At 44.2% G+C, this 25,244-nt stretch overlaps 1 protein-coding gene across 1 annotated transcript; it reads left to right on the forward strand.

Moving 5' to 3' along the window:
* The first annotated feature begins 517 nt into the window (after nt 1–517).
* On the forward strand, nt 518–25,244 carry dnali1 (dynein, axonemal, light intermediate chain 1). The gene is made up of 6 exons (XM_078566964.1): nt 518–788; nt 3,483–3,616; nt 7,508–7,677; nt 8,558–8,736; nt 20,376–20,540; nt 24,166–25,244. Exons 1-6 carry the CDS (start codon nt 708–710, stop codon nt 24,199–24,201), a joined length of 765 nt encoding a protein of 254 aa, XP_078423090.1. The 5' UTR covers nt 518–707; the 3' UTR covers nt 24,202–25,244.

The following is a 25,244-nucleotide window of genomic DNA, read 5'->3' on the forward strand; positions in this document are numbered from 1 at the left end:
AGAGACTGGGATAGAGAGAGAGAGACTGGGATAGATAGAGAGAGAGACTGGGATAGATAGAGAGAGAGACTGGGACAGAGAGAGAGAGACTGGGATAGAGAGAGAGAAAGACTGGGATAGAGAGAGAGAGAGCCTGGGATAGAGAGAGAGAGAGAGAGACTGGGATAGAGAGAGAGACTGGGATAGAGAGAGAGAGAGAGACTGGGATAGAGAGAGAGAGACTGGGATAGATAGAGACTGGGACAGAGAGAGAGAGAGAGACTGGGACAGAGAGAGAGAGAGACTGGGACAGAGAGAGAGAGACTGGGATAGAGAGAGGGAGAGAAAGACTGGGATAGAGAGAGAGACTGGGATAGAGAGAGACTGGGATAGAGAGAGAGAGAGACTGGGATAGAGAGAGAGAGTGGGTTAGAGAGAGAGAGAGAGACTGGGATAGAGAGAGAGAGACTGGGATAGATAGAGACTGGGACAGAGAGAGAGAGAGAGACTGGGACAGAGAGAGAGAGAGACTGGGACAGAGAGAGAGAGACTGGGATAGAGAGAGGGAGAGAAAGACTGGGATAGAGAGAGAGACTGGGATAGAGAGAGAGAGGGAGAGAGAGACTGGGATAGAGAGAGTGTGGGATAAACTGGAATAGAGAGAGGGAAAGGGCGAGAGAGAGACCAGGCTAAACCAGGAGACGCAGGGTGGATCTGAGCCACAGAATATGATCCCTCCAATAGACTCACTGTTGAAATATGACCATCCACTGCTTGTCAGCAGGAATATGGAGAAAAAGTCTGCCAAGGTGAGGGCTCTGTACAATTTTAACCTGTAAACCATCCCATGGCTTGGGTACAGCTTCTCTTTGCTCCCTGCCGATTGCCCATGTGAACATGGTCTGTACTGAGTTCACTGACCTCAATGCGCCCAGTGAGCCCACGACAATTAACTTCCACGCTCCTGCTCAAAACTGTCATAAACCTTGAACACCTTCACCCTTTCGAACTATTATCTCATTCCCAATCTCATTTTCATCAGAGAATCTGCAGTGTTGTCATCACTCAATTCTATGTGCATCTCTCTCTACTTGAACTCCTCAAGTCCAGTTTCTATCCTGCCCAAAGCACTGAGACTTTCCTAGCCAAAGCCAGCAATGACATCTTGTGTGCCTGTGACCAGAGTTATCGCTTTTCAACTTCTCTGGCTTGCGACCCCCTTCACTATATTTCTTCTGTGGCACTGCCCTCATGATTTCCTATGTGCCTCAATGTACCCAGTATATATCCTACAATGGCTGATACTTATATGGCTGCACAGTATATCATTGCATTATTGGCTCCCTCATATTCCTCAGCAAGGTTTTCCGTAAAAGCATAGAATTGGCTCTTGTATTACTGATGATAGCCAACATCTCTACACCATTTGGTTCCACAATTGTTACTGACCAGCTATCAGTCTGACATCAAGATGTGGATGAGACAGGATCTTCTTTTGCTGCTTGCCAATGGTCAGACCAAAGACATCCTGTTCAGAAGGTGATGTATTATTCTATCCTTGTGAATGAGGCAGTCTTCTACTTGATGGGCAAATGGACAGTAAATTGCCTGATGTTGCAACCTGGAACGAGGCTGTGGTATAGAAACTAAGAACCACTTTACTTTCACAGCCACAGGTAGTGCTGTGTCTGGTGTTTGGCTCCAATTCTCGCTGCTACAGGTGACATCTATCAGTGACAGCCTGCTGCTGCAACGTGGCCTCCTCACACACTGTCCCTCTGATATGTTGGGTTACAACATCCAGAAAACCCGTTTGCCATAGCTCGTCCTTCTCCCTTGACTCCTTCACCATCTTCTTTGACCCACCACATGCCTTTACTGTCACATCTGTTTTTGCCGCTGCTGTGGCAGCCTTAGTGCTAATCCGAGCAACATACCCATCTTTTCTGAGCCTCCTACAGTCAAAGAGTGCACTGCAGATAAGAGTCAGCCGACCAACTGCTCTGTTCTCTGAACTACATCAAAAGCAGCCAAAAATTGCCCCCAAAATCCCCAGCATCCAAAATAGCTTCTGTTGGAATAGAGATGGGGACCCCATTAAATGGCACTGTTTGAACCAACTTCCTGAAACTTGGCATCATATTTTTCTGGGCAGCTACAGAAATTCCCAGGCAGCAATTGCTGGCAGTCAACTAATGTTTGTCTTTAATCATATGATGGCAGCCACATTTTGTGTGAACTTCTGGCATGGGGCATATGACTGTGAAATTTGCAAGTCCAACACTGAATTCACACACTAACTATTGGCGAGATGCAAAGGAATTTCTATTCCAGCTCCTCCAAAAATTCAGCACAGCCTTCGTACCAGCTAAGATGATGTGCTCAGCTCTTAGGGTGGAGCTTGAATCCACAAACTTCTACTCATTGCTAAGAGTCTTACCATTTGAGCTGAACTATCACAACAGACAAGTTTTCATTGCCTAGATTTCGTCGTGTTGGACAGATTGTTTTTGTCAGTCTAATAATGAGAAATATTTTACCTTAGTAATTCCCACAGTTATTAGTTTTCTCTATTGTATCAGTTAAAAAATGAAATATGGGACAGATGTCAATTGAAGTATGTGAGAGTATGTACAGTAGTGCAGCGTTTCGTTATAATGGCCAGGGTTTTCCGGTCGTCAGGCGAGCTGGAAAGCTGCCCGCAATTGGGCCGCGATTTCATGCTGGCGGGCCAATTAATGGCTAGCCAATGTGAATTGTGCGCTGTAGCGCTGCCAGGGTGGGGAGAGGGTGAGTGCAAAAGTTCACAGGTGCACGCAGAGCTGCCTCAGGGAGCTGAAGCTTTTTAAAATAAAAGTAAAGAATTTAAATATGTTAAAAACATGTCCCCTCATCTGTCACGTGAGCAGGGACATGTTAGAAATGAGTCTGAATTTTTAAAATTTTATATTCGCTGATCAAAACCTCATCCCGCCCGTGGATGAGGTTTCGCAAAAAATCCAAAGGCTGCCTGGTCGATTTGCCGTAAGGTTGGCTGGGCAGAGAAATTTCTTTTAATTAGTCCATTAAGGGCCTTAATAAGCTGCCTAATTGTTGGCAGGCGCGCTGCCGACTCCCACATGCGCCCGCCGACCGAAATATCACACGATTGCGCAGTGACGTTGGGACGCTCACCCAACGTCATCGTGCGTCATTTTACACTCGTTCGGGTCGGGCACACGTCCGCCCAACGAGCGCAATATTCTGCCTAATGTGTTGTAAATGTCACTAAAAATCAATAAATGGATTCATTCTTCACTGGGCTTTTTAGTCAACTGTCACACATGCCCCCTTAGCTCAGAAATAGCCAAATTAAAAAGGCCCAAGTTTTAATTTTTGTTTAGTTTTGAAAGTAATATTCCTGGTTCACAGAAGGATCAGCGATTTGTATCTGCTGGAGATTCCAATACTTGGTAGGTCAGTGTTGCATTGCAGAATCCAATTTGCCTCTTTATGTGTTACAGGCTCGGCCCTTCAAAATGAGTCACCAGCAGCCGACATCTACATCACCAATTCCAAGTCCTCCAAAAGCCAAAACAGTTTCTATAGACATCACCAAGCAGACTGAGGAGATTTTAAATGCGATTTTGCCACCCAGGTAAACCGGCAGGATTTCCCCCACAAATTGAAAGGCATTTAATTGGGAAATTTGAAGATTTCAGTCCAGAAAAAATAGCATTACATTTTGTAACTAATTTTATTGCATTGCTTGATAGTGTTTTTCAAATTAATTTCAATACAGCTTTTTATAACATTAGCATCTTGTGGAGAGGAGGTTTTATAGAATTGGAGTCATTGTTAAGTCGCACAGCTAATGTTTTGAACCCAATTTTTCTGTAAAAATGCATTGTATTTTGTGTCAAACATGAGACTTTTTAATCCACAGGTTTTATTCCATAGTTGTTATCTACCACAAGAGTGGTACAAACCAGTTTTACTTTGTACTGTTACTGTGGACTTTTGGGTATCTATTAAGGACAGACTTTATAAATTTAAGACTTGGAGTGTTACAGGTTTTGCGCTCCAGTGTGTCACCCAGGTGATGTAGATCTAACTCTACACTCTGTTATCCACATCAGCAACAAAAATGGGTCATGAGGAAATCTAGATACTGAATGTCAGAAGAGAGACATGACAGCTGAGCACAGTGCTGACCTCATGTAATATCTATACAGGCACACTTGCCAGCAGTGTCAACAAACTATGATTACAACAGCCCAAAAATACAAAAGAAATTGCATTTAAAAAGTATCTTATCATGTCCAAAAGTGCTTCAGGATCAATTTGAGGTACATGCATTCTTGCTATGTTGGCAAATATGGCAGCCAATTTGTACAGATATCCTACAAAGAGAAAATAAGATGAATGGCCAATTAAACTATTTTTAGCGATGTTGGTTTCCCTCCTCATCCATCTTGACCTCTCTGTAGTCATTGACATGGTTGATCACACTATCCTGCTACAACACCTCTCCTCTGCTGTCCAGCTGGGCGGGACTGCCCTTGCCTGACTCCACTCTTATTCACCCAATAGTGGTCAGAAAATCTGCAATGGTTCCTCTTCCCAGCTCCACTCAATTACCTCTGGAGTCCCCAAAGATCTATCCTTAGTCCTCTCCTATTTCTCATCTACACATTGCCCTCAGCAACAGCATCCAAAGACTTGTTGTCAGGCTTCATCTGTACATTGGAACACTCAACACTACTTTACCACCGTCTTTCTGGACTTCTCAACTGCCTCAGTATTTGACTTACAGTTCTGGCTGAGCCATAACATCCTCCAATTAAACGTTTGGAAGACCAAAGCCATTATCTTTGACCCCTATCACAAACTCCATTCCCTAGCCACTGATTCCATTCCGCTCCCTGGACACTGTCTGAGGCTGTACCAGATCTTTCGTAACTGTGCTAACCTATTTGATTCTGAGCTGAGCTTCCGTCTCCCTATTCTCTCTATCACAAAGGCCCTTAACTTCTACCTCCATAATATCACTTATCTCCGACCCTGCCTCAGCTCATCTGTGGCTGAGAAAAGAGACATTTTTTGTCAAAGCCTTTTGTCTTGCACTCATCAGGACAATTCGCAAGAAAATACCAATGTCAGGAGAAACAACATATTTATACTGTATGAGAAGAGAGTGCTGATTGGTTGGCAAGTGGACTCTGATTGGTAGACGTGTTGCCATGGGGAATGCACCATTGACTGTGACCTACAGTTAACTGCTAAGCATTGTTTGAAATTTAAACCAGGCAGCTTGACTCTGATGGGTCAAGACATTGTCCTGGAATGAACAAGTGAATGGCTGTCACTTATTTTGTTTAGCTGAAATGGGCGCAATGTATGTACAGGTTCTTTCTGTCTGCAAAGAACAGGGTCTTATGAATTAGTATATGTAGCTTCTAGTACATGCAAATGCGCCACACTGCAAGCCTGACTGACAATCTTAAACTGGTTGTCAGCATAATTCTTAGCTCTGAGGATTATTTAGCAAATTTGCTAATCACATCTAATGTTGGACACTGTTTTGAGTTTTGCAAGCCCGGGCTGGTTGCATACAGTCTGTACCTTGCCCATTGTGAACAGTGGAAGGGGCATGCTGTTTGATACAATCCACCAGCCTTTGGGACATACCTAGCATCACACTGGCACTGAAAGTCATACACCACGTTATTCATTTGTGTGATAGGCGAAGTGTCTTTTTGGCTTGACGGCAGCATCCTGTTAGAGGTGAATACCACTTGTATTGCTCTCAAAAATTTAAGCAACAGGTGAAGCCAGTTGTTTCATGCTGCTACTATGCCGCTGCTATACTGGAATGCTCAACCTATTACCTCAGTTAAAATTTAGTGAACAAAGTAAGGCACTATAACTTCCTTAAGAATCTATCCGACTGTCAGCCATAACAGATCTACATAATTAAACTTTCAGCTAGCACCTGTAGGTAGACGACAATTCACAAACATTTTAAATAGTTCAGTAGTACCCATTCATACCATTCATTTCAAAATAGTCCTACTGGGAAATTAGAATAAAGTGGAACAAAAACTATTACCTTACAAATCGTAAAGGACACTGATTCAATGGCATAAAAAACAGCTTATACACCTTAAATGACCACTTTTTTCTTCTTGTCAATTTGATGACGCCATACTGTGTCTATATCACCCTTAAACTTGCTAAGGAGTTTACATCTTAATTTCTATTCAAGATCAGTCTAAAGGTCATCGATCTGGAACGTTGGGCAGGATTTTCCCTCCAGGGGTGTGAAACAGAGGTCAGGACAGTTTCCAGGTGCTGAACTCACCTCCAGGGGTGGAGGGATGGAACACAGCCATTCATTGTGATTTTTACTGGGCAGCCCCTTAATTGGCATAGAGACAGGCTCTCCATCCAATTAAGGACACCAAGTGGGCTTTCAAAGCTGCTGAAGGCCAACTAGAGGCTTCCCAGTTTAAAAAGAACAGTAGGCTGCAAAAGAGGGTAAGTAAGGGAGAGGGCACTTCAAGATAAACTTTAAATTAAAAACTGGACCTTACAGCCAGGCCATAACTGGGAGGGAGCCCCTCTACAGGATGGCCTGTGGCTGCTCCTGCACTCAGGCAAGCATGAAGGGCCGCTGGGCCTACCTGGAGTGCTGGCTTCCCGCAGACCATCCCCAGGCACCTAAATGGCCTCTGCCACCTCTGGGAACTTGGAGGCCGACTGGAAAATTCAAGTGGGCCTCCTTAATTAACCTCACTAAGCTCACAATGAACCATGTTGGCCACCCTTCTTCCCAGCCCTCACTCATCGCATCTCTACAAAATTGGCCTGGAGCTGGGATAGAGCCAGGGAACTGGCATGCCAGCTAGCGGGGTTACTTTTAGTTCTGGCCCGCCCCCATCCCTGGCCCCGGTGTGGGCTCAAATTCCTGCCTGTTAACTCTGTTTCTCTCTCCACAGGTGCTGCCTTACTGGCTAAGTGTTTCCAGCATTTTCTGCTTTTGTTTCAGACTGAGGTTAATCTGACCTTCCAGGCTTTGTACAGGTGATGTTGATCCAATGGGTTGAATTCTTTTCCATTGAGTTTACGAGTTTCAACCCAGTCCCCAATGATTATACAAGCTAAAGAACAGAATCGTTAACAATTTTTTACTGATTTGGCATTCTCACTCAAAATAGAACAAGGATGGCTGACTGGCAAAATGAATGTTCTTCTAAGATGGAGTTGAGGCACGTTGTTGGGGCAGGATAGAGAGAGCTTTATTGTGCATCTATTCAATGCCATACCAACTTTGCATGGGTGTACTCAACCCTGACAGACTTTAAAAATATTCCAAATCCAAGACTGATATGCCTCATCTTGAAGGGCAAAAAAATTTTGAATGTATGCTGTCGATAGACAGAGGGGGAAAATATGCAAAGCAGATACATTACAATTCCTAGAAGATAATTGCACAGTTCCATTTTATTAGTGCTATAACCCTCAGCCAATTTACATTGTGTTGCAGAGAATGGACGGAAAACTCGCAGTTGTGGATTCAGCAGGTATCCAGTACTCCCTGCACTCGGATCGATGTTGTCCATCTGCAGGAACAACTAGATCTCAAGCTGCAACAGCGGCAAGCTCGAGAAACTGGGATTTGCCCAGTCCGTAGAGAGCTGTACTCGCAGTGTTTTGGTAAGTCTCTTCAGGGCTCTTTATCTTTTGTTACATTGATAAATGCATAAAAATTAAGAACAAATCTTCAGAGAAATTCAATAATCAGGCTTCTGTTGCAAAACCTCTTGTCAGAATCTCTTCCCGTCTCCCACAAAAAAACTAAAATCTAATACATGTATGGCACACTTTAGGTAATGGGCGTAGAAGCAAAATGTCCGCATAAATTTAAAACACTGTGTTCTCAATTGGCAGGAGATAGCAGTAAATACCAAGAGAAGCCAAATGTCAGAATCAGGTCACTAGCCCACCTGCCAATCTTTAACTACAACTGTTTGTATGTATCTGAATTAACACTGGTTTGAGACTTGGCATGAGGTGGGTTTTGTTTACACCTGCACCGATTTAATACTTATCACTGGAGGCATTTACAGTAGCTAAAGGAGGTCTTTTTGTGTCCATAAACCCAATATCGATATTCTCGCTGTCATTAATAATGTTCTTTGAAGTGGTGACCCCTAGTTTCTTTCTTCCAAATTTCTCTTGGAAAGACATTTACATGCTGCTGTATTGTTCCATGTGAACTGATAGCCCTCCCATATATCATGCGTGGGTTTTGACAATGAGCAAGCTATTCAACTTTATGAATCATCACATCCAAACACAAACTAGTTTCCTAAAGTGGAAAATTACTCTAATGAATGGTCACTATCTTAAATGGAATAAAATGCACACTGTCGCATCCCTTATTAATGTACTTAATTAAAAACTGGAAATTAAACAAAGGCTGGGAATTGGCACTTTTTGTGATGCAACATCATGAAGTTCTGCTGCTGTGATACATGAGCTATGTAAGGCATAGATTTTTTTTGTGAGTTGTGTTTTGCATTGTTCTTCATAGATGAACTGATCAGACAGGTGACCATAAACTGTGCCGAGCGTGGATTACTGTTGTTGCGAGTCCGCGATGAGATCCGTATGACCATTTCTGCCTATCAGACCCTGTACGAAAGCAGTGTTGCCTTTGGGATGAGGAAAGCTTTGCAAGCAGAAGAGGGAAAAACTGATATGGAGAAGAAGGTAAATGTTTGTTGTTGGTTAAAATTGTAATTCAGTTGCCCATGTGAGTAGATTGATAATTAAAAGAAATTTGATTTTTAATTGGTCACCATTATTACTATACTTCTGCTTGTTGGGGAGTTGTTTACTGCACATAGTACTCATTAGGCAATGCTGTTCGCCTACTTAGTAGAAAGCTAACACTGTGTAGTAACCCAGTACGAACATTACATATACACAACATATACCTTTCTAATCAGCTTTCAAGATTTTTTTCTCTTTAAGGAGGAATCGAAAGAGCCAGTGTGTACAGGGATTCTATTATATTTATATGATGTACCGTTTGGATATGGTAGCACAGTGGCTAAGTTACTGAGTAATCCAGAGGTCAGGTCTCATGATCTGGAAGCAAGTTCAGCAGGGGAATTTAAATTCAGTTAATTAAATAAATAAATAAAAAGTTACTGTCAGTGCTGGTGATCATGAAATTGCTGGAATGTTGTTTTTCCACCTGGTTCACGAACGTTCTTTAGGGAAGGAACTTTGCCATCCAGACTGGTATGGCTTGTAAGTGAATCTAAACCCATAATAATGGTGATGACTCTCAGCTGACCTCTGAAACATCCTAGCAAGCCACTCAGTTGTGTCAAATTGCTGTGAAAAAGCTGAATAATAAAAAAAACAGACACTTCAACATAGGCGCACCCATCTCAGACAATCCTTCAAAGTCCTCCTCACTAACATCTGAGAACTTGTACCAACTTTGGGAAAGACTAGACAAGCAACAGTTACAGATAAAGTTTCTGGACTAGTAATCCCGAGACCCAGGGTAATGCACTGGGGACCCGGGTACGAATCCTACCATGGTAGATGGTGAAGTTTGAACTCAATAAAAGCCTGGGATTAAAAGTCTAATGATGATCATGAAACCATTGTCAATTGTTGGAAAAACCCATCTGGTTCACTAATGTCCCTTAGGGAAGGAAATCTGCCGTCCTTACCTGGTCTGGCCTACCATAAGACATAGGAGCAGAAATTAGGCCATTCAGCCCATGGAGTCTGCTCCGCCATTCAATCATAGCTGATAACTTTCTCAACCCCATTCACCCACCTTCTCCCCTTAACCTTTGATCCCCTTACCAATCAAGAACCTATCTATCTCGGTTTTAAATACACTCAATGACCTGGCCTCCACAGCCTTCTGTGGCAATGAATTCCATAGATTCACCACTCTCTGGCTAAAGAAGTTTCTCCTCATCTCTGTTCTAAAAGGTCTTCCCTTTACTCTGAGGCTGTGCCCTCGGGTCCTAGTCTCTTCTACTAATTGAAACATCTTCCCCACGTCCACTCTATCCAGGCCTTTCAGTATTGTGTAAGTTTCAATCAGATCCCTCCTCATCCTTCTAAACTCCATCGAGTATAGACCCAGAGTCCTCAAACGTTCCTCATATGTTAAGCCTTTCATTCCTGGGATTGTTCTCGTGAACCTCCTCTGGACCCTCTCCAAGGCCAGAACATCCTTCCTGAGATACGGGGCCCAAAATTGCTCACAATATTCTAAATGTAGTCTTACCAGAGCCTTATAAAGCCTCAGCAGCCATCCCTGCTTTTATATTCTAGTCCTCTCGAAATAAATGCCAACATTCCATTTGCCTTCCTAACTACCGACTCAACCAGCGAGTTAACCTTAAGAGAATCCTGGACTAGGACTCCCAACTCCCTTTGCACTCCAGATTTCTGAATTCTCTCCCCATTTAGAAAATAGTCTATGCCTCTATTCTTCCTACCAAAGTGCATGACCTCACACTTGTCCACGTTGTATTTCATCTGCCACTTCTTTGCCCATTCTTCTAAGCTGTCCAAATCCTTCTGCAGCCTCCCTGCCACCTCAATACAAATACAATGTCCCTCCACCTATCGTTGTATCATCTGCAAACTTAGCCAGGATGCCCTCAGTTCCTTCATCTAGATCATTAATGTATAAAGTGAAAAATTGTGGTCCCAACACTGACCCCTGCGGAACTCCACAAGTCACCGGCCGCCATCCTGAGAAGGACCCCCTTATTCCCACTCTCTGCCTCCTGCCAGAAAGCCAATCTTCTATCCATGCTAGTACCTTGCCTCTAACACCATGGGCTCTTATCTAACTGAGCAGCCTCCTGTGCAGCACCTTGTCAAAGGCCTTCTGGAAGTCCAAGTAGATAACATCCATTGGTTCTCCTTTGTCTAACCTACTCGTTAACTCCTCAAAGAATTCTAACAGATTTGTCAGGCATGACCTCCCCTTGATGAAACCATGCTGACTTTGCCCTATTTTACCATGCACTTCCAAGTATTCTGAAATCTCATCATTAATAATGGACTCTAAAATCTTAACCAACGACCGAGGTCAGGCTAATCGGCCTGTAATTTCCCGTCTTTTGCCTCACTCCCTTCTTAAACAGGGGGGTTACATTAGCGAGTTTCCAGTCCTCTGGGACCCTCCCTGACTCCAGTGATTCCTGAAAGATCACCACTAACACCTCCACTATCTCTTCAGCTATCTCCTTCGGAACTCTGAGGTGTAATCCATCTGGTCCAGGTGATTTATCCACCTTCAGATCTTTCAGTTTTCCTAGCACCTTCTCCTTGGTAATGGCCACCATACTCACCTCTGCCCCGTGACTCTCTTGAACTTTGGGGATGTTATTCATGTCTTCCACCGTGAAGACTGACGCTAAGTACCTATTCAGTTCCTCCACCATTTCTTTGTTCCCCACTACTACTTCTCCAGCGTCATTTTCCAGCGGCCCAATGTCCACTTTTGCCTCTCTCTTGCCCTTTATATATCTAAAAAAACTCTTGCAATCTTCTTTTATATTACTGGATAGTTTACCCTCATATTTAATCTTCTCCCTCCTTATTTCTTTTTTAGTTGTCCATGTGACTCCAAACCCACAACGAAGTGGTTGACTCTTAACTGCCCTCTGAAATGGCCGAGCAAGCCACTCAGTTGTATCAAACTGCTAAAAAGTCCAAAAGGAATGAAACCGGATGAACCACCTGGCATTGACCTAGGCACCGGAAATGACAATGGCAAACTCAGCCCTGTTGACCCTGCAAAGTCCTCCTTACTAATATTTTTTTTTAATTCATTCATGAGATGTGGGCTCCATTGGCTGGGCCAGCATTTATTGTCCATCCCTAGTTGCCCTTGAGAAGGTGGTGGTAAGCTGCCTTCATCTGAGGGCTAGTGCCAAAATTGTGAGGGCTGTCCCACAGCCTAGTCAAGTAACAACCTGACATAGTCATACTCACGGAAACATACCTTACAGATAATGTCCCAGACTCCACCATCACCATCCCCGGTATGTCCTGTCCCACTACAGGACAGACCTAGCAGAGATGGCGGCACAGTGGTATACAGTCAAGAGGGAGTTGCCCGGGGAGTCCTCAACATCGACTCCAAACCCCATGAAGCCTCATGGCATCAAGTCAAACATGGGCAAGGAAACCTCCTGATTACCATGTACCGCCCCTCCCCCCTCAACTGATGAATCAGTACCCCTCTATGTTGAACACCACTTGGAGGAAGCGCTGAGGGTGGGAAGGCATAGAATGTACTCTGGGTGGGGGACTCAATGTCCATCACCAAGAGTGGCTTGGTAGATCCACCATTGACCGAGCTGGCCGGGTCCTAAAGTTAATAGCTGTTAGACTGGGTTTGTGGCAGGTGGTAAGGGAACCAACAAGAGGGAAAAGCATACTTGACCTCATCCTCACCAACCTACCTGCTGCAGATGCACCTGTCCATGACAGTATCAGTAGGAGTGACCACTGCACAGTCCTTGTGGAGACGAAGTCCCGTCTTCACATTGAGAATAGCCTCCATTGTGTTGTGTAGAACTACTACAGTGCTAAATGGGATAGATTTTGAACAAACCTAGCTACACCGGACTGGGCAATCATGAGACGCTGTGGGCCATCAGCAGCAGAATTGTACTCAACCACCATCTGTAACCTCATGGCCTGGCATAACCCCCATTCTACCATTACCACCAAGCCAGGGGATCAATCCTGGTTCAATAAAGAATGCAGGAGGGCATGTCAGGAGCAGCACCAGGCATACCTAAAAATGTGGTGCCAACCTGGTGAATCTACAGCACAGGACTACTTGCATGCCAAACAGCATAAGCAGCAAGTGATAGACAGAGCTAAGTAATTCCACAACCAATGGATCAGATCTAAACTCTGCAGTCCTGCCACATCCAGTCGTGAATAGTGGCAGACAATTGAACAATTCACTGGAGGAGGATGCTCCACAAATATCCCCATCTTTAATGATGGGAGAGCCCAGCACATCAGTGCAAAGGATAAGGCTGAAGCATTCGCAACAATCTTCAGCCAGAAGTGCTGAATGGATGATCCACCTCGGCCTCCTCCGGACATCTCCACCATCAAAGACATCAGTCTTCGGCCAATTTAGTTCACTCTATGTAATATCAAAAAATGGCTGAAGGCATTGGCTACTGCAAAGGCTATGGGCCCTGACAATATTCTGGCAATAGTACTGAAGACTTGTGCTGCATAACTTGCCGCGCCCCTAGCCAAGCCGTTCCAGTACAGCTGCAATACTAGCATCTACCCAGCAATGTGGAAAATTGCCCAGGTATGGCTCCTGTACACAACAATCAGGACAAATCCAACTCGGCCAATTACCGCCCCATCAGTCTACTCTCCATCATCAGTAAAGTAATGGAAGGGATCATCAACTGTGCTTCGAGCAGCACTTGCTTAGCAATAACCTGCTGATTGACACTCAGTTGGGGTATCGCCAGGGCCACTGAGCTCCTGACCTCATTACAGCCTTGGTTCAAACAAGCACAATAGAGCTGAACTCCTGAGGTGAGGTGAGAGTGACTGCCCTTGACATCAAGGCTGCATTTGACGGAGTGTGGCATCAAGGAGCCCTAGCAAAACTGGAGTCAATGGGAATCGGGTAAAACTCTCCGCTGGTTGGAATCATACCCAGCACAAAGGAAGTTGTCTGTGGTTGTTGGAGGTCAGCCATTTCAGTTCCAAGACACCATTACAGGAGTTGTTCAGGATAGTGTCCTAGGCCCAACCATCTTCAGCTGCTTCATCAATGACCTTCCATCATAAGGTCAGAAGTGAGGATGTTCGTTGATGATTACACAATGTTCTGTACCACTCGCGACTCCTCAGATACTGAAGCAGTCCATGTCCAAATGCAGCAAGACCTGGACAATATCCAGGTTTGGGCTGATAAGTGGCAAGTAACATTTGCACCACGCAAGTGCCAGGCAATGAGCATCTCCAACAAGAGAGAATCTAACCATTGCCACTGGACATTCTCTGGCAATATCATTGCTGAATCCCCTACTATCAACATCCTGGGAGTTTCTATTGACCAGAAACTGAACTGGACTAGTCATATAAATGCTGTGGCTACAAGAGCAAGCCAGAGGCTAGGAATCCTGTGGCGAGTAACTCGCCTCCTGACTCCCTAAAGCATGTCCACCATCTACAAGGCACAAGTCAGAAGTTTGATGAATACTCTCCACTTGCGTGGATGAGTGCAGCTCCAACAACACTCAGGAAGCTTGATACCATCCAGGACAAAGCAGCCCGCTTGATTGGCGCCCCATCCATAAACATTCACTCCGTCCACCACTGATGCACAGTGGCAGCAGTGTGTACCATCTGCAAGATGCACTGCAGGAACTCACCAAGTCTCCTTAGACAGCACCTTCCAAACTCACGACCTCTACCATCTAGAAAGACAAAGGCAGCAGATAGATGGGAACACCACCACCTGGAAGTTCCGCTTCAAGCCACTCACCATCCTGACTTGGAAATATATCACTGTTCTTTTAGTGTCACTCAGTCAAAATCCTGGAACTCCCTATCTAACAGCACTGTGGGTGTACCTACACCACATGGACTGCAGTGGTCCAAGAAGGCAGCTCACCACCACCTTCTGGAGTGCAGATATGATTTGGCCAGAGTAGACTGGGAGCAGCTACTTTTAGGTAAATCTGCATCAGAGCAGTGGAACTCATTCAAGAAGGAAATGGGGAGAGTACAGGGCTAACATATCCCAGTAAAGATAAAGGGTGGGACCAACAAATCCAGGGAACCCTGGATGTCGAGGGATGTACAGGATTGGATAAAAAGTAAAAGGGAGTCTTATGGCAGATACCGAGGGCTCAAAACAGTGGAAACCCTGGAGGAGTATAGAATGTGTAGGGGGTAACTTAAAAAGGAAATTAGGAGAGCAAAAAGGGGACATGAAAAAACATGCAGGTAAAATAAAGGAAAATCCAAAGTTATTTTACAAGTACATTAAGAGTAGGAGGATAACTAGGGAAAGAGTAGGGCCCATTAAGGACCATAATGGTAATTTTTGTGTGGAGCCAGAAGACGCAGGTAGGGTTCTAAATGAATAATTTGTGTCGGTGTTCACAAGTGAGAGGGACGACGTGGGTATGGAAATCAGGCAGAAGGACTGTGAAAGAATTAAAGAAATTAGCATAGAAAGGGAGGAGGTTCTAAGTGGTCCGGCAGGCTTAAAAGTAGATAAATCTCCAGGCCCGGATTAAATGTATCCCAGGCTGTTAAGTGAGGCAAGGGAGGAGATAGCAGGGGTGCGGCAATAATTTTCAATACCTCCCTGGCCATAGGAGAGGTGCCAGAGGACTGGAGGACAGCCAATGTGGTACCATTATTCAAGAAGGATGGAAGGGATAAACCAGGGAGCTACAGTCTAACCTCAGTGGTGGGGAAACTATTGGAAGCAATTCTGAGGGAGAGAATTAATCTACACTTGGAGAGGCAGTGATTAATCAAGGACAGTCAGCATAGTTTTATTAAGGGGAGGTCATGTCTGACCAATTTGATTCAATTTTTTGAAGAGGTGACCAGATGTGTAGATAAGGGCAATGCATTTGATGTAGTCTACTTGGACTTCAGCAAGGCTTTTGATAAGGCATGGAAGACTGATAACGAAGGTAAGAGCCCATGGGATCCAAGGCAATTTAGCAAGTTACATCCAGATTGGCTGAGTGGCAGGAAGCAGGGGGTGAAGGTTGAAGGGTACTTTTGTGACTGGATGCCTGTGTCCAGTGGGGTTCCACAGGGATCGCTGTTGGGTCCCTTGCTGTTTGTGGTATATATAAACGATTTAGTCTAGGAGGATTGATCAGTAAGTTCGTGGATGACATGAAAATTGGTGGGGTGGTAAATAGTGAGGAGGATAGCCTTGGCTTACAGGAGACTATAGATGGGCTGGTCAGATGGGCTGTTCATGGCAAATGGAATTTAATCCAGACAAGTGTGAGGTGATGCACTTGGGCAGGACAAACAAGACATGGGAATACACGATGAATGGTAGGACCCTGGGAAGTACCAGGGATCAGAGGGACATTGGTGTGCATGTCCACCGGTCCCTTAAGGTAGCGGGACAGGTAGATAAAGTGGTTAAGAAGGCATATGGGATACTTGCCTTTATTATATATAGGAGCAAAGAGGTTATGCTGGAACTGTATAAAATGCTGGTTAGGCCACAGCTAGAGTATTGCATGCAGTTCTGGAATCCACATTATAGGAAGGATGTGCTTGCGTTAGAGAGAGTGCAGAGGAGATTTACCAGGATGTTGCCTGGGCTGGAGAGTCCAGAATGGGGTTATTTTCCCATGGAGCAGAGGAGATTAAGCAGGGACATGATTGAGGTGTATAAAATTATGAGGGGCATAGATAGGGTAGACAGGAAGGAACTTTTCCCCTTGGTAGAGGGATCAATAACCAGGGGGCATAGATTTAAGGTAAGAGGCAGGAGGTTTAGAGGGGATGTGAGGAAGAATTTTTTCACCCAGAGGGTGGTGGGAATCTGGAACTTACTGCCTGAAAGGGTGGTAGAGGCAGAAACCCTCGTAACATTTAAAAAATATTTGGATATGCACTTGCGATGCCATGGCATGCAAGGCTATGGGCCTAGTGCTAGAAAATGGGATTAGAATAGTTCGATACTTGTTTGACCGGCGCAGACTCGATGGGCCGAGGGGCCTTTTTTTGTGCTGTAGACCTCTATGACTGTATGCAATTAGGAATGTGTAATAATGTAGCACCTCTGTTGAACCAGCTGGGCCAAGCCCTGAGAATATAGCTGCCAGACTGTGGCAGATGGTGAGAGAAGCAATATGAGGGAAAAGCCTTCTTGACCTTTTCCTCACCAAACTACCTGTTGCAGAAATATCGTACATGATAGTTTTGGTAGGACAGTCCTTGTGGTGAGAAAGTCAGTCCTGTTTTCATACTTAGGTCAACTTCCGTCATGCCGTGTGGCGCTACCACCATGCTAAATGTGAACCAACCTAGCAGCTCAAAACTGGGCATCCATGAGGTGCGGTGGACCAGCAGCAGCAACAGAATTGTATCCACCAGAACCTCAAGGCCCAGTATATCCTTCAGTCTACTATTATCATAAAGCCAGGGGACCAAGCGTGGTTTAATGAAGAATGTATGAGAATGTGCCCAATGTATCACCAGGCATAGCTAAGAGGTTCCAACCAGATGTAACTACAACACAGGACTATATGCATGCTGAACAGTGCAGGCAGCATGCTATGGACAGAGCTAAGCGATCTCACAACCAATGGATCAGATCGAAGCTCTGTGTCCTGTCACATTCAGTTGTGAATGGTGTTGAACAATTTAAAAAAACTAACAGGAGAAGGAGACTCCATGCACATCCCCATCGTCAATGATGGTGGAGCCCAGATTGCAAAAGACAAAGTTGAAGCATTTGCAACCATCTTCAGTCAGAGTGCTGAGTGGGTGATTCAGCTCAGCTTCCTCCTGAGGTGCCCAGCATCACAGATGCCAGTCTTAGCCAATTCGATTCACTTCATGTGATTGTAAGAAATGACTGAGAGCACTCAATTCTGAAAAGGCTATGGACCCCGACAACAACTCGGCATTAGTGCTGAAGATATGTGCTCCAGAGCTAGCTGCATCTCTTGCCGAACTATTTCAGTACAACTACAACACTGGCATCCAACTGACAATGTGGAAAATTAAAAGCAAAATACTGTGGATGTTGGAAATTTGAAATAAAAGCAGAAAATGCTAGAAAAACTCAGTAGGTCTGGCAGCATCTGTGGAAAGAGAAACAGTTAACTTTTCGAGTCCAATATGACTCTTATTTGGAACCCAGAATGTGGAAAATTGCCCATGTATGCCCTGTCCATCAAAAGCAGAATAAATCCAGTTCGGCCAATTACTGCCCCATTGGTCCACTCAATCATCAGTAAAGTGATGGAAGGTGTTGTCAACACTGCTATCAAGTGGAATTTATTCATCAATAACCTGCTCACCAATGCTCAATCTGGGTTCTCAATCCTCAATGCTCAATCCAGGAACACTCAGCTCCAGACCTCATTACAGACTTGGTGCAAACATGGGCAAAAGAGCTAAATTCCAGAGATGACGTGAGAGGGATTGGCCTTGACATTAAGGCAGCATTTGACTGTGTGTGGCATCAAGGAGCCCGAGCAAAATTGAAGTAAATGGGAATCGTGGGGAAAACGTTCCACTTTCTGTGTCATACGTCGTGATTGTGGTTGTTGGGATCCACTCATTTCATCCCTAAGGGAGTTCCTCAGGACAATATCCTAGGCCTAACCATCTTCAACTGGCTCATCATTGACTTTCTTTCCATCATAACTCAGAAGTGGGGATCTTCGCTGATGTTTGCAGTGTTCAGCTCTATTCACAACTCCTCAGATAATGAAGCAGTCTGGTGCTCGCATGCAAAAATACCTGGACAATGTTAAGGCCTGGGCTGATTTGGCAAGCAACATTTGTGGCACAAGTGCCAGGTAATGATCATCCCCAACAAGAGAGAGTCTAATCTTTTCCCCAGGACCTTCAATAGCGTTACCATCACTGAATCCCCCACTATTAACATCCCAAAACTTAACTGAATCAGCCACAAAAATAATGTGGTTCCAAGACCAGGTCAGATGCTGGGTATTTTTAAGTAAGTAACTTACCTCCTGACACCCCAAAGTCTTTCCACCATCTGCAAGGCACAAGTTTGGATGAATACTCTGCACTTTTTAAAAAATTCATATACAGGATGTGGGCTTCGCTGGCTGGGCCAACATTTATTCCCCATCCCTCGTTGCCCTTGAGAAGGTGGTTGTGAGTTGCTTTCTTGAGCCGCTGCAATCCATGTGGTGTAGGCACACCCACAGTGCTGTTAGGAAGGGAGTTCCAGGATTTTGACCCAGCGATAGTGAAGGAACAGCAATATATTTCCAAGTCAGGATGGTGAGTGACTTGGAGGGGAGCTTCCAGGTGGTGGTGTTCCCATCTATCTGCTGCTCTTGTCCTTCTAGATGGTAGTGGGTCGTGGTTTGGAAGGTGCTGTCGAAGGAACCTTGGTGAATTTCTGCAGTGCATCTTGTAGATGGTATACACTGCTGCTTCTGTGCGTCGGTGGTGGAGGGAGTGAATGTGGCTGTGGTGCCAATCAAGCGGGCTGCTTTGTCCTGAACGGTGTCAAGCTTCTTGAGTATTGTGGGAGCTGCATTCATCTAGGCAAATAGGGAGTATTCCATCACACTTATGACTTGTGTCTTGTAGATGGTGGACAGGCTTTGGGGAGTCAGAAGGTGAGCTACTCGTCGCACGATTCCTAGCCTCTGACCTGCTCTTATAGCCACAGTGTTTATATGGCTAGTCCAGTTCACTTTCTGGTCAAAGGTAACACCCACGGTGTTGATAGTGGGGGATTTAGTGACGGTAATGCCATTAAACATCACGGGGCAATGGTTGGATTCTCTCTTGTTGGAGATGGTTATTGCCAGACACTTGTGTGGCCCGAATGTTACTTGCCTGGATGGCGCAGCTTCAACAACACTCAAAAAACTTGGCACTATCCAGGAGAAAGACTGCTTGATTAGTGCCCCATCCACCATGTCAAATATTAATTTCCTCCACATTTTCCTAATTTTGGTGTCACCTTGTAGTTGTTACTGTCCAGGATTCTGGATTTTGGATGTACTCAATTCCAAATTGTGGCCAAGTGACTGAGGAAGCAGGAACTAGTGAGGGTGGAATTTTATGCCAGGGGGATTTTATAGAGAGAGAGAGAGAGAGACGCAGAGAGAGCGAGAGAGACACACACACACCATGGTTGACACACCGTGCTTGTAGTGTGTACCATCTACAAAATGCACTGCAGCAACTCGCCAAGGTTCCTTCAATAGTGCCTTCCAAACCCACAACCTCCACCACCTTGAAGGACAAGGGCAGCAGGCGCAAGGGGAACATCACCACCTGCAAGGTCATCCCCCAAATCATGCGCCTTCCTGTCTTGGAAATATAATGCCATTCCTTCTTTACTACTGGGCGAAAATCCTTTACATTCCTCTCCATCAGCACTAAGGGTGTAACCTAAACTACATGAACTGCAGAGGTTCAAGAAGGTGGTTCACCAAGGGTAATTTTCTCAAGGCTAATTAAGGATGCGCAACAGATACTGGCTTTGCCAGTGGCGTCTCCATCCCATGAATGAAAAAAATTGGAATTTGACTTTGTTAACCATTCCAGAATGTATAATAATAGTTTCTGTGTGCATATTTTCCCCTGGCTAGATCATTGATTTAGAAACAGAAAAGAAAGAACTGGAGAGACAGCTCAATGAGCAGAAAGCGAAGTGTGAAGCCATAGAGAAAAGGGAGAATGAAAGGCGGCAAGTGGAGGAGAAGAAGCATGCAGAAGAAATACAGTTTCTCAAACGAACTAATCAGCAGCTAAAGGTGAGTGAAGCAAGTTAAGCTGTAGCTGGCATCTTATAATCTAGGGATTCCATTGATATGTTGTGCTTTGCAACTTTCATATTATCTGTTGGTAAGATTTATTGAATGTTGTAAAATGGAATTAGTACATTTGGTAAATCCTCATTTCATGGTGCATTAAAAGAAATTAATTTTCCTGGTTTAGTTGAATGTCTCCATACAGTATATGAGTGCATTTTCCCAATTTTGGGGTCACCTTGTAGTTGTTACTGTCCAGCATTCCAAATCGTGGCCAAGTGACTGAGGAAGCAGGAATTACTGAGGGTGGAATTTTATGCCGGGCGATTTTACAGTGCCACCAAAGTCAATGGAATTTTGAGTGGCTTGCCACATTTTACAGCCCATCCCCTGCCGTGACAGGGCCACAAAATTCCACCCTGAATGTTGTAAATTCACAAACTATTGATTCATTGATGAACCAAAATGAGTATGCACAAGATCATCAAATTTAATATTGCCGCTGGACAGACTGTGTTGGAAAGTTCCTTACTTGCTCTCCTCCAAACATCCTCATCTATCAACTTTCCCACATGTGGATGTTCTTCTCCTTGGTGGTTGATTGCTAGGTTCGCTGCTTTTTAAGTTATTAGGAGGGTTTATCAGTAAGTTTGAGGATGACATGAAAATTGGTGGGGTGGTCAAGAGTGAGGAGGATAGCCTTAGATTACAGGAGGATATGGACGGGCTGGTCAGGTGGGCTGATCAGTGGCAAATGGAATTTAATCCGGATAAGTGTGAGGTGATGCACTTGGGCAGGACAAATGAGGCACGGGAATACACGATGAATGGTAGGACCCTGGGAAGTACTGAGGATCAGAGGGACCAGAGGGATCAGAGGTGTGCGTGTCCACCGGTCCCTTAAGGTAGTGGGACAGATAGATAAGGTGGTTAAGAAGGCATATGGGATACTTGCACTTATTAGCGGAGACATAGAATATAAGAGCAGGGAGGTTATGCTAGAACTGTATAAAACACTGGTTAGGCCACAGCTAAAGTATTGTGTGCAGTTCTGGAATCCGCATTATAGGAAGGATGTGATTGCGCTAGAGAGAATGCAGAGAAAATTTACCAGGATGTTGCCTGGGCTGGAGAGTTTTAGTTATGAGGAGAGACTGAGATTATTATCCCTAGAGCAGAGGAGATTGAGGGGGGACGTGATTGAGGTGTATAAAATTATGAGGGGCATAGATACGGTAGACAGGAAAGAACTTTTCCCCTTGTTGGAGGGATCAATAACCAGGGGGCATAGATTTAAGGTAAGGGGCAGGAGGTTTAGAGGGGATGTGAGGAAGAATTGTTTCACCCAGAGGGTGGTGGGAATCTGGAACTCACTGTCTGAAAGGGTGGTAGAGGCAGAAATCCTCATAACATTTAAGAAATATTTGGATGTGCATTTGCGATGCCATGGCATACAAGGCTATGGGCCTAGTGCTGGAAAATGGGATTAGGATAATTAGATACTTGTTTGACCGGCGCAGACTTGATGGGCTGAAGGGCCTTTTTCTGTGCTGTAGACCTATATGACTCTATAAAATACGCTGACGGTTAGGCCACTTAGTGTAAATAGGTTAAGATCAACAAGACAATTGGTACACTTGGCCTTAGTCGTTTAATTGCCTGATTTAAAGGAACATTTAACAGGAGGAGGCTCCACAATCATCTCCATTCCAAAGGCAGAGTCCAGCACATCAGTACAAGAGAGAGAGCCAAAACATTTGCAACCACCTTCAGCCAGAAGTGAATAAGTGGATGATCCATTTTGACCTCCTCCTGAGGTCCCCATCATCACAAAAAACAGTCTTAAGCTAATTCAATTTACGCTATGTGATATCGAGAAATGGCTGAAGACACTGGATACAGCAAAGGCTATGGGCCCTGACAACATCCTGACTATAGTACTGAAGACTTGTCCTCCAGAACTGTCAAGCCTGCAGCAAAGCTGTTCCAATACAGCTACAACACTGGCATCTACTCGACAATGTGGAAATTTGCCCAGCTATGTGCTGAACACCAAAAGCAGGACAAATCCAATCCTGCTAATTACCACCCAATCTGTTCACTCTCAAGCATCAGCAAAGTGGTGTCGTTGACAGGGCTTTCAAACAGCACTTGCTCAGCAACAACCTGCTTACTACTGCTCAGTTTGGGCTCCAACAGGGCCACTTGGCTCCTGACCACATTAAAGCCTTGGGCCAAACATGGAAAAAAGAGCTGAACTCCAGAGCTGACATCATGGCAGCATTGTGTGGCATCAAGGCACCCTAGCAAAATTGAAGTCAATGGGAATCAGGTGGTAAACTCTCCACTGGTTGGAGTCATACCTAGCAAAAAGAAGATGGTTGTGGTTATTGGAGACCAATGGCAATGACCATCTCCAGCAAGAGAGAATGTAACCATCTCCCCTTGATATTCAATGGCATTACCATCACTGAATCCCCAACCATTAATATCCTGGGGTTACCACTGATCAGAAACCTAACTGGACCAGCCATATAAATACTGTGGCTACAAAAGCAGGCCAGACTTTGGGAACTCTGCAACAAAAACAGAATTACCTGGAAAAACTCAGCAGGTCTGGCAGCATCGGCGGAGAAGAAAAGAGTTGACATTTCGAGTCCTCATGACCCTTCAGCAGAACTGAGTAAAGTTAGGAGAGGGGTGAAATATAAGCTGGTTTAAGGTGGTGGTGGGGGGGGGGGGGTGGAAAGAGAAGTTGGTAGTGGGGGGTTGGTTGTAGGGACAAGCAAGCAGTGATAGGAGCAGATAATCAAAAGATGTCACAGACAGTTGGGAACTTTGCGGTGAGTAATTCATCTCCTGACTCCCCAAAGCCTGTCCACCATCTGTAAGGCACAAGTCAGGAGTGTGACGGAATACTCTCCTCTCACCTGGATGAGTGCAGCTCCAACATCAGTCAAGAAGCTCAACACTATCCAGGACAAAACAGTCCACTTCATCAACACCCGATCCACCATCTTAAACATTCACTCCCTTCACCATGGGTACAGAGTGGCAGCAGTGTATACAATGTACAAGATGCATTGCAGCAACTTGCTAAGACCCCTTCAACAACACCTTCCAAACCCACAACCCCTATCACCGAGAAAAACAAGGGCAGCAAACGCATGGGAACACCACCACCTGCAAGTTCCCCTCCAAATCACACATCATCATGGCTTGGAATTACAGGTTCCAACACTGCTGCTTCACTGTCACTGGGTCAAAACCTGGAACCTGCTTCCTAACAGCACTGTGGGTGTACCTGCACCACACAGACTGCAGTGGCTCAAGAAGGCGGCTCACCACCACCCTTTCAAGGGCAATTAGAGATAGACAACAAATGGCTGACCTTACCAACGATGTCACATTGTCTCATCTGAAAAAAAAATCAGTACAATTTAAATAATTGGGTATCACAATTTTTGAAATGCCCAGCCTAATTAAGTCATTTATACACTTCAAAGTGTGTGTTATATAAATCTGTGCTTGTGCCTTCAATGATTATTGCCTAGTTACAGTAGATTGTATATGACGCTACTTTAAAAAATGTATTAGTTACAAAACTATTATTTTTTTCTTGTCCTAGGCACAACTGGAAGGCATAATATCTCCAAGGAAATGAAACCATTGCATTTGCTCTCGAATACAATCTTTTAAGCATACTATGTACTCACAATATTACTGTAATTCAAACAGTATACGAGGTACTATACAGGCAAAGACTTCTGCCTATTGAATAGAATCTCAATTATCTAAAGGCTAGTCATAGAAATAGGGCCGAGACTCTCTGGATGTATAAATACAATGCAGGTACAGTGTCATTATTATAATCCTTTTTAATCCTTACACTCCAGACATGTCCAGGGAATGCTATGTTCTCTGGTCCTATCAGTGTTGTATCTTTTGCACCACGTTAACCATGGCACTGCAATAAACACTAATATTGCACCCATAAAGCTATTCCCGTGCCATGAATGAATATGTTACAGTAATAACTCCAGAGCTAGTTTTAATCAAAACCCTTTCATTTAAAAATATTCATCTTTTTAAATTATGATAATGAAGCTATTTCAGATCTGTCCTATTGTCAATCTCAATAAATCTTTCAACTCAACAGGGGGAAGCCTGTGTGTAATTAGCAGATATTAAAAAAATACCAAAAGGCATTATTAAGAAGTACATAATTATTTTTTAAAGGAAGAGTTACTGAGAGAGGTAGCAGTTAATCTATTTGACCCATGAAGTACTGTTTGAGGTCGCGTTTTTTTTCTGCACCGAGAAGGTATCAGATGTCATCTCGACTGAACTCGCAAGTTCCATGCAGCTTAACAAGTGTGCGGAAAAGTGTTAACAGAAATGTCTAAAAAAACAAACTTCAATTACTGATTGAATTATAAGAGAGTAAAATTACTTACAAAGGGGTAAAAATAGACAACTATTCATCCCCTATTAGTTCTTTAGGATTTGAGATACTATTCCATACACTTTTTCTTTAACTATATTACATTATTCTTTGTTGTATGTGTGTATTTTTGTTACTGGTTAATTTGTCAAATTCTAAATTGACATTGCAATACTAATTGTGCTGTAAGTTTTAGACTTAAACTATATTCTGTTCTTCCAACAACAGCATTGTTTGTTGAAATAAATTACTTAAACTATTTA

This window comes from Cetorhinus maximus, chromosome 21 (genome assembly GCF_964194155.1).
Source record: "Cetorhinus maximus chromosome 21, sCetMax3.hap1.1, whole genome shotgun sequence".
NCBI classification, from domain to species: Eukaryota; Metazoa; Chordata; class Chondrichthyes; order Lamniformes; family Cetorhinidae; genus Cetorhinus; species Cetorhinus maximus.